Source organism: Lactuca virosa, chromosome 2 (genome assembly GCF_052849685.1).
Source record: "Lactuca virosa cultivar CGN04683 chromosome 2, Lactuca_virosa_CGN04683_v6, whole genome shotgun sequence".
Taxonomy (NCBI): Eukaryota; Viridiplantae; Streptophyta; class Magnoliopsida; order Asterales; family Asteraceae; genus Lactuca; species Lactuca virosa.
The window spans coordinates 173,343,554-173,353,539 of record NC_136427.1 but is presented as its reverse complement, the minus strand read 5'-3'; the positions used below and the strand labels follow the sequence as shown (position 1 = coordinate 173,353,539).

Sequence of the window (9,986 nt, the reverse complement as noted above, 5' to 3'; positions counted from 1 at the left end):
ACTTTTATTCGTTATTGTTGAAACCTTTTAATTTTCTGAAATTGTTTCATAATGAAGATTGAAATACAACTTAACGAGACTATCATTAAACTTCCGTTGTGATAAAGAAAATTATTTTTATAAACCAAGTCGTCTTGGAACATCTTAGGTGTTGTGGAATCGATTCATAACTCATTCCGTCAAAAACACTCACTCGTCATTTGTATGGTTCGTGTGGCATAGGATCACCTGGTCACTTGGATTTGTCTTTTGATATCCGAGGTATCCTTTGTATTCTCTAATGCAATAAGGTCACCTGGCTACTGGTTGAATGTCGATAATACAAGTTTTTGAAGAGGATAGAACATAGACCTTGCAGTTTATTATAAGATGTTTTAAAGAACTTTTTAATTTATAATTTTTTTGGAATAATGCTTACAACAACAAATATATATCGAGTTATGATTTATCCTTATATAAAAGGTATGGAGTTATGAAGCTTATGCTAGACACTAAGCTTAACCACTATAGCATCTACTAACCGCATTTATGTATATTATCATAAATGATTGTTTAGGATGAAGTTTCTACCATCCCACTAATTATCATTCCAGAAGACAAGTACTTAGAAAGTTCTTTTTCTATGTGGGAGAGATATAAAACTTTAAGAGTTAAAGATCCATAAGCTAAATGCATCATAGTTTGGAATTAGTAAGTTTTCAACTGTTGTAAAATCTGCTCAATAGTTGATCAAGAACTAATGAAACACATAGAGATGTATTCATGTATGATTATCATGTATGGGCTTGATTAAACTTCCTCCATATATTACGAATATAAAGAGTAAGTGAGTTTTTAAAAGAGAAAACATACATAAGTGAAAATCTTTCAAGATTTAAAGTTAACATCTCAAAGTAAGAATCTTCTTTCTTATAAGTTAATTGCAAAGTGTGATTTAATTATAAATCAAGATGACTCTTATGTTTTCTATAAAACTAGTGGGAGCGCAGTAACATTCATAGTCTTATATGTAGTTGACATACTAATTCTTAGAATAAGAATCTATATAGATAGATCACGACAACTTAAAAGATTAAGTAAAATTGCATTAATTGTCAAAGATCTTAAGGAGCTTAAGATATAAGACTCTGAGAGAGTTTATCTTGTAAAATACCGCATGCCATGATATTAAGCACTCCTCAAAATCCTAGTACAATGTTTTGAACTAGATAATATGATTGTATTCCATATGCTGCTGCAATTGGATTAATCATATATGTCATGACTATGCATGAAGGCCAGATAAGTCATATGCATAGAGCATGTCGATTGATACCAATATAATCTGAGAACAAGTCATGGTGTAACTTAAAGGAACATTCTAACGTACTTGAGAGAACTAGAGGAATATTCCTAATCTACAAAATATTTGAATGGAAGTTATGCTTAAGCTGTTGCACATATGCTAAACTTGCAAATAAATTGAGATGTTTCTCAATCGGGCGTATTCTCATTATGAATGAAGAGAAATTACATGGATAGTAGTTCCATGTAGATTTTAATTACAGTTATACATCAGAGTTAGAGTACATTGTTGTTTAGGGAACCAAATACAAACATGCTTAATGTATAATCCATTATGACTATGAATTATCCCATTACGCAAGTATTGGTATCTAAGTATTATTTAAGCATCTAATACAGTCTTAATAGTTTTTTTTTCTCTCTCTCTCTCTCTCTCTCTCTCTATATATATATATATATATATATATATATATATATATATATATATATATATATATATATATATATATATATATATATATATATATATATATATATATATAAAACTAAAAATGTAGGTATTCGAGAAGTTTATACAAATCAAGTTTGCTAAATCTACTTAACAAGCTCATTCATTAGCTAAAGCATGAAAGTGAAGCTGATGCTATAGGTCCTTGTTGATATAAGTAGATGTATTTGATTGAAATTTAGTATTTAGATATTGGAACAATACAAACAAAATATATTGTGATGAGTTGATATATTGGATATGAGTCTTTCATTAAATAACTGTTGTGTTCTATATTAGAATGTTTAAATCCTTGAATAACTAGGTTATTTAAAATGTCCATAGTCATTCATAGTTGTGGGAGCATCTATGAGGTAAGACTAATATGAGTGGATTGGTTGATTCTCATGGAGATGAGAATAGCAATAGTTGCTACCAACTTCATAGGTACTTGATTACGAGAATAAGTATTGTACTTGACCCGCATCAAAATCACTTTATGGATCGTAGTCATGAGTGATGTTTTAATCAAGGTTGTATCTTTGTATTCTTAGACTAGAGATACATATTTGGGACTTGAAGTGTAGGAATTGTTGTACTTTGACATGGTTTTACGCTATTCCGTAAAAGGTATTCATAAGGGCCATCATTGGGTATGACATGAACTACATGAAAGGCGTATGTAGTCAAGATGAGATTTGTTCCCTCTTATTCGTTGAGAGTTAGACATCTAAGGTCTTACTAAAAGTTGAACACTAAATGAGATTGATGGCAATCCATATCTCTTGTTCAACATGATGTTTGAGACAAATGAATAACTGATACCACAAATTTAGTAACAGTTATAGTTTAGAGCTCCTAGAATTGGTTGTTGATGAGATGGCACCCTTCATATATTGTTAGGGCAGTAGCCCGTTGCTAGACGCTAACTACTGTCTATGTCAGTCTGTAATTAATCTTGTGCAAGTGGGAGATTGTTGAATCTATATGCCCAAGAATCATTATTGAGTGATATTGCTAATAATATATGATTCTTGTATTTAATTAGGGAATAATTTTTTTATTTTGTGAAAATAATAATTATAAGAGAGTATAACTAGTTATTATTTCATATGGTATGAATTAATAAGTCATGCACAACCTTTTGGACTAATTGAATCCTTTTTTCTTTTACCTAAAGAAAAAGTTTACATGTTATAAACTTTGAGTTTATAAAATTTAAAAAATCCTTCTTCTTTATCTAGGTATGGCCGAAGGTTTATATAAAGGAGTGGATGTTGCTTGTCAACCTTCATACCATGTCTCCCATACTCCTCAAGGCTATCAATACTTTATAGTATTTTAATGTCAAGCCTTACCTTGCATGAGACTATAAAAGTGTGTCTTACATGAATTTTGGCTAGTTGTTCAAGTGCATCTTTTCTCCCCTTCTTCTCTAGAAATCCGTAGCTTCCTGTGGTTTCTCCATATTTCCTTTTGAAGTTAAGTGTTGGTGATTAGAAGCCATGTTGAGTTGTATCCTTTAGTGCTTATTTGAGTTAAGTACTTAAGGCTTAAGCCACTCAAGAATGCAAAAAGAAACTAACATTCCAAGTGCCTTATCTTCATGGTGGATACTTGTAGAGAAAATCATACCGTTTGATTTTTTTATCTTCCTCAACACCTAAAAACCAAGTGGGTTCACATGTTTCAAAGGTTGTCACTCTAAAGCATTATTTGGTTGTTTTTAATATCATTCTAACATCTGTAAATGGATCCTATATTGTTGGGTTTTGTTATAAATTTAAAAATAAACTTGTTATTTTTATAAGATTTTCATTACGGTTTTTTATGAAAAACACACTTATATTTTGTATCAAAACCCATCATTAAACCTAAAAGATGAAGTTTATGATTTTTTTATAACAATAACCCTTACAAATATATTATTTGAGACCCGAGATCTAATGGGTACTTGCCCATTTAAGTAGTCCCTCATTTATAAAAAAAGAGTCTATTTCATAAATACCTTACATTTTGATTTTTTTTTCTTTTGTGAACCTAAATTTCTTTGAAAAAAAAAACCAAACTTTTACCTAAACCTGTAATAATCGTATGATTATAATCTTCAAAGCGTATTATCAATTGTTGTGTGACGTAGTAGAAGCAAAATATGATGGTTAGTTATTTAATGTTTATGTAATGTTATTCTTAAATACTTTAGCTTAAAAAAACAACTTCAAAAAGAATAAGCAACACAATTGACCAGTGACTGTATTGTGGATGCTGTTACGTGAACTCAAGTTAAGTGAAGGTTTTGAAACATGAAAGACTAAAAGTTCAATATTATGAGAAATACAAGGTTCAAAATTAGAACTATAGGCTTATGGCGTGGCAGCAGTTACTGCCCTCAGATCTTATCGACTTGGTACAAAAGGAGTGGCACTGGTTACTGCCATTGATCCTATCGACATGCTAAAGCAGAGTGGCATGAGTGGCATCCATTACTGCCGTCGGATCTTATCGACATGGTAGACGGCGAAAAATCAAGATTCTAAAAAACAAAGCATGACGTCGTTTGAAAGAAATTTAAGAAAGCAACAACCCCAGATAATTTCTTCAAATTCCCTCAAGCCTCCTCATTCTTACACGTATCAGGTGAGTACACAATCCAAAACCTCATTTTCTGAATCTTCGTTTTGAAGCTCTAAAACCCATCTTCCCGAACCAATTTCACCTGGGGAAATCAAATAAAGCAGAACAGAAAAAATGGTTGATGTCATAGGGAAGATTAGTAGAAGTTTTAAGTTTTCAGCCTGCAATAATGATAACGCATGTGATAGATTCAAGAAAGTTTCGCCGGTGATGATTCAGATGCCAGCCTTTTCAAACCTGAGAGCATCTTCCACCATCCGATCATCAGCCAGCACTAAAACTATTGACCGGAGAACGGTTGTCGGAGGTCAACAAAGAGGTATTGGCATCGGAAAAGCTTTAAAATGGTGGGAGAAAGGGCTTAAACCGAACATGAAGGAGGTGACCGGAGCAGAGGATCTCGTCAACTCTCTACTAAATGCAGGTGATAAGCTGGTCATCGTTGATTTCTTCTCACCTGGTTGTGGAGGTTGTAGAGCTCTTCATCCCAAGGTACCCTTATATATTTTCAATATATTTATATGAATACGATGAATAGATATTGATGTTTAGTTTGTGGTGATTGTAGATATGTCAATTGGCGGAGATGAATCCCGACGTACAGTTTTTACAGGTGAACTACGAGGAGCATAAGTCCATGTGTTATAGCCTCAACGTTCATGTTCTTCCATTCTTTCGTTTTTATAGAGGGGCCGAAGGTCGTGTTTGCGGCTTTAGTTGCACCAATGCCACGGTTTGTTCTTTTTAATTTCACCGTTTTTCTCGTTTTTGTTAATGTAAATGCTAAACAAACAAGTATTGTTATATATCATGCAGATCAAGAAATTTAAAGATGCTTTAGCAAAGCACACGACTGATCGTTGTAGCTTGGGCCCTGCAAAAGGGTTAGAGGAGAAAGAACTGTTGGCACTTGGTTCTAATAGGGACCTATCTTTCACTTATGGTCCAAAACCAAATCAGCCACAACGGATAGTTTCAGTATCAGTGCCACTATTAGTACCAGAATCAAGTCTTCCTCTTCCTGGTCCTCTGAAGCCGGTATCCGAAGATGATAAGGACAGGACCCTGGTTTCTTGGGGGCAATGAGTACGATATGGTGTTGTTGGTTTTGTAATTAAAATAGTAAGAAGAGGAAGTGTATCGTGTGGTTGGTGTTGCCATTCTACTTTGTTTTTGTTTTGGAAGAAGGAAGTGATGTAAATAGGCATTTCTTATTTGTCTGTAATATATGTGGTTGTGGTGTGTATATATAGAAGGTTAACTTAATTACCCGACTCATAATTGGAATGTTTCGATTCCTATTATATTTAGATGGGATATGCAAACCGTTAGCCACGGGGCTAATGTTTTGTTTTGGATTGGGTTGCGAATAGAATAGAAAGAAACATGAATTGTGTTTATATTTGCATTATCCGATTATAATGGTGGATGCATGTCATCACCACTAACTACAACTAAACCTATGTGATACCCACCACTAACCACTCCATTCGACTCCACATCGTTTTTTTATTTTTAATTCAAAAATACAATAAAATTACATTTTTTTTTAAAAAAAACATTAATTTTTTTTAACTAGTTTTTCATTAATTATAAAAGTAAAAATACAACTTCAAATTACATTACTTAATTAACCTAGAATTTAAAAAAAGTACATTACTTAAATAACCTATAATTAAAAAAACAAACAAACATAAGGAAGAAAAATTAGAACTTTCTTCTGAAGGTGTTGCACAACGTTGAAAAAGGTCGAGATGAATTCTCCATCATCATTCAAGTCAAAATTCTTAAAGAAATCCATATGTTTTTGGTGAAAAATGAAGGTTTTTAGAGAATGAAGGTGTAAAATTTGATGAAAAATGAGGGTTTTATTTATAAGTATTGAGTTTGTAAAAAAAAAAATTAGAAACTTGAAAATGACCGTTAAACGGTCAAAAAGAGAAAAGGTCTACGATTGGTCGTTTGGATTCGTCGTCGCCAACACGAAACACCATGAACACGGACCACCACGAAACCACGTACTGGTGTGCTTGATAAATTTTCGTGGCCACCTAGACCACGATCGGGTTCGTGGTGGGTATACCTCTCGACCTTAGTCTTTATTAGAAATTCTTGATGAAGAGACATGACTGAATTATTATATTTCCTAACTTTTTGTTAAAATGATCATTTTTTTCTTTCTTTCTTTTAAATAGTCTCATAAACTAATATTAAATTTGCAAAGTAACAACCTGACAGAAAATAAATTTGATAACTTAGTTAGAACTTAGTGTTTGTGAACTAATATTAATTTCATGATTTATGAAAATTTCAGAGGAACTACCTCCGGTATGATATAATGATAAACTGTTAGGCCCCGTTTGTTTTTCAACTGACCGAGTTGGGTCAGACCTATTGGGCTGACTCGGTCAACAATATGTGTTTGATATAAGAACTTTATCCATCTAACTCGGAAATAAGCATCTGACAGGGAAAGGAATTGAATGTCGGCTGACTGAGGAAAGCAAGAAACGTTTCCATCCCGTTACCCTTGCCCTAACACAACGCCTTCCTTCTCTCGCAACCAGCAAGAATCGTCTAGCAAGCACCGATCGAAGTTCCTCCTCGTCTCATCAGGTAAGCATCGATTTCTCCCTCCTCATCTGATAATAGTTCCGATTTCTACCATAAACGATTGTTGCTATCTCGATTTCTGCATCGATTTCATCCATTATTCTCGATTTCTGCATCGATTTCATCCATTATTCCCGATTTTTGCATCGATTTCTGCAATTATTTCTGATATTTGTATCGATTTTTGTTGTTTAAATTGTTGTTGTTTCAATTTTTGCTGAATGTTCCATTGTTGTTGAAAGTTTTTTCCTGTTGAACTTTGAATGTTCTATTGTTGTTGAAAGTTTTTTTTTTCCTGTTGAACTTTTGACTTTTGCTGTTGAGATTGATAAATGTTTCGAATTTGCAATTGATTTGGTTTTTGTTCACTTCATGTTTGCTGTTGATATGATCATTTGCATTTGCAATTGATTTGGTTGTTGTTCACTTCATGTTTGCTGTTGATATGATCATTTGCTGATGATGTTGATAAATTTATATGTTTACTGATTTTGCTGATTATGTTCTTGGTGAATTCATCCCTTTGTTGATTATTGTTGAAAGGGTAAAATGGTCATTTTCATTAGTCGGCACATGCAGTCAGATTGACAATCAAACAACATGATTTCTTACTCAATCAGGATTTCTTACCCAGACAGACCTTTCCCAGTCAGCGCTTTCTCAGTCAGCAACTATCAAACGGGGCCTTAGTTTTGATTTCACGACAATTTCTTGTGAAATTCTCTTAAAATATCCAAATTTCTTCCCAAATCTCCTTAATTGTCTCTAAATTTCTTTCTCAACTAGGAAATATGATCAAACCAAGTACATTACTCTTGACTAAAATACGTTATCAAATTAATGTACATCACTACTACAAAAAGGCTTATAAAACCCGGTTAAAAGCTTAATAAAACCTAGTTTTCAACTGAGTCTTATGTTCAGCGAGTCCTATGGGGAAAACTCAATGGGATTCGGTTTCACAATAAGTGAAAGAAATCCCGGTGCCCATATGTTAAACCGGGTTTTATTTTCCATACCTTGATAGATTTTGTGTGGCCATACAACCTAGTTTTCATGTAGAAACCAGATTCTATTACAAATCACAAGATCGTTCTTCTTTTAATTTATAGCCCAGTTCTTTAATATTCAACTGGGTCTATTTACTATTCTTATTTTTTTAAAAAATCATTAAATAATTTTATAAACCCAAAATGCAGAAATAAATCCAATGCAAAAACCCAGCTCTACTCCTTCTCAACGCCTTAATCGATAAACTTTCCAACTTTATCCATTAAGACACTTCAATAAGAAAAGATCTCCAATCACAGGTCTAATAAAGGCAAAATCATGACATGGTATTAACCATTAAGAACTTTTCCTCAAATTCCTTAGTCACCAACTCTAGAGGAGTTTCTAATACCAGATCTAACATAAATTTGGGTGCTTTATAGACATGCATTCCCATTGCATGTCTAGATTCCATTTTTAGGTCAAAAAGGGCAAAAGGTGACCAAAACTCATGCAAGGCTAAGAATCCCAACCAAAGTATAGATCTACAAAATATTTTGCTCATAGGACTCAGGAGAGTCATAAAGTTGAAACCTTTATCATATCAAACGAACCAACATCACTTATGGACCAAAACAAGCTAATAAAGCTAGATCTATAACCAAAGAATCATCAAGATGGAAACTTGAGGACTTACAAATGGTCCAGAGAGTGATTCCAAGGATGGGGAGGAGTTGTTGCTTGATCCTTGGGCTAGCATTGTAACAACCCAAAAATCAAGGCATAAATTTTTTGGTTTTTAGATCGATAAGTTGTTAATACATGCCATTCCCCTAAACCAAGGTAACTAAGGTTTAGTAAAACATCATCAAATCAGAGTAATTCATAGAAGGCGGAAACATGTGGTGTGTGCACTGCAATCGCCCCGAGCTCCTTCATTTGGGAACCGGAGTACGTGAAACATAAACTGAAAACCATAAGCACGAAGCTTAGTGAATCCCCAAAGTACCACACAACATACAACCACAGAATATCATGCAACATACATATAGTTTCCATGGGCTCCCCCATGGTCTTTATCTGATATGTCATGGGATCCCCCCATGGTCTTTACCTGGAATGCCATGGGCTCCTCCCATGGTCTGATATCCAAACGCCACAGGCTCCCCCCGGGGTCTTCTATGCAAGTATCACCGAGACAACCAGCATACCACATATCACAGAAACAACTAGCATACCACATAACACATAATGGGTTGGCATTGGTGCCTTCAACCCATGGATATAGTGAGAAGACTCACCTCGCACTGCAGAAGCTCACTGAAAGAATCCCTAGCTACTGCCCTGACAACTTCCCGAACTATCAAAACCAACAATACACCCAATTAGCAATTTGGCTCAAATCCATAACCACAATTCCATACCTGGCGTAAACGGACCATTTTTCTCCCAATCTAGCCTTATCCAAATCTATGACCCAACTATAATCTGAAAGGCCCAAAGGCCCACTAATCAACCAGTGGCCCAATTTTCCAAATTTGGGCCCAACTCCTTACATGGCCTTGCCTTAAGGCCCAACCAATCTTTCTACTCCAAACACTTTGTATCCCGATGGCCTATTAATAACTCAAGCCCAAATATACCAGAAACTACTAGATCCACAAAAACCCACTAATGGCCCAATTTTGCAAATTGGGTCCAACCCCATACGGGCCTTATACTAAGCCCATAATTCCCTTAATACAATTTAGATTACCTCAAGTACCCCTTGGGATAAACTTGTTCCAAGACATAAATCGAAAGGACAAGATCCATAATCCATATCGACCCCACTCGCCGAGTTGTCTACTCAACTCGCCGAGTTCTACATCAACTTACAAACGGGGAAAACCAAAACAACTCGCCGAGTTGACCAACCAACTCGTCGAACTCGCCCGAGACCCAACATCTTAATACATTAAGCATCTAACCCATAAGG

The 9,986-nt window shown here is 34.5% G+C and overlaps 1 protein-coding gene across 1 annotated transcript; it reads left to right on the top strand.

Moving 5' to 3' along the window:
- Positions 1–4,369: 4,369 nt before the first annotated feature.
- Positions 4,370–5,714, top strand: LOC145156620 (thioredoxin-like 1-1, chloroplastic). The gene is made up of 3 exons (XM_079075913.1): positions 4,370–4,897; positions 4,974–5,138; positions 5,222–5,714. The coding sequence occupies exons 1-3, from the start codon at positions 4,520–4,522 to the stop codon at positions 5,489–5,491; spliced, it is 813 nt and encodes a 270-aa protein (XP_078932039.1). The 5' UTR covers positions 4,370–4,519; the 3' UTR covers positions 5,492–5,714.
- The last annotated feature ends 4,272 nt before the right edge of the window (positions 5,715–9,986 follow it).

Bases quoted from the DNA above. Each gene is read 5' to 3' on its own strand.
- LOC145156620 (XM_079075913.1), top strand. From the start codon at position 4,520: ATGGTTGATGTCATAGGGAAGATTAGTAGAAGTTTTAAGTTTTCAGCC. The intron at 4,898-4,973 runs GTACCCTTATAT...TGGTGATTGTAG, and splicing joins GTAGAGCTCTTCATCCCAAG to ATATGTCAATTGGCGGAGAT. The intron at 5,139-5,221 runs GTTTGTTCTTTT...TATATCATGCAG, and splicing joins TTAGTTGCACCAATGCCACG to ATCAAGAAATTTAAAGATGC.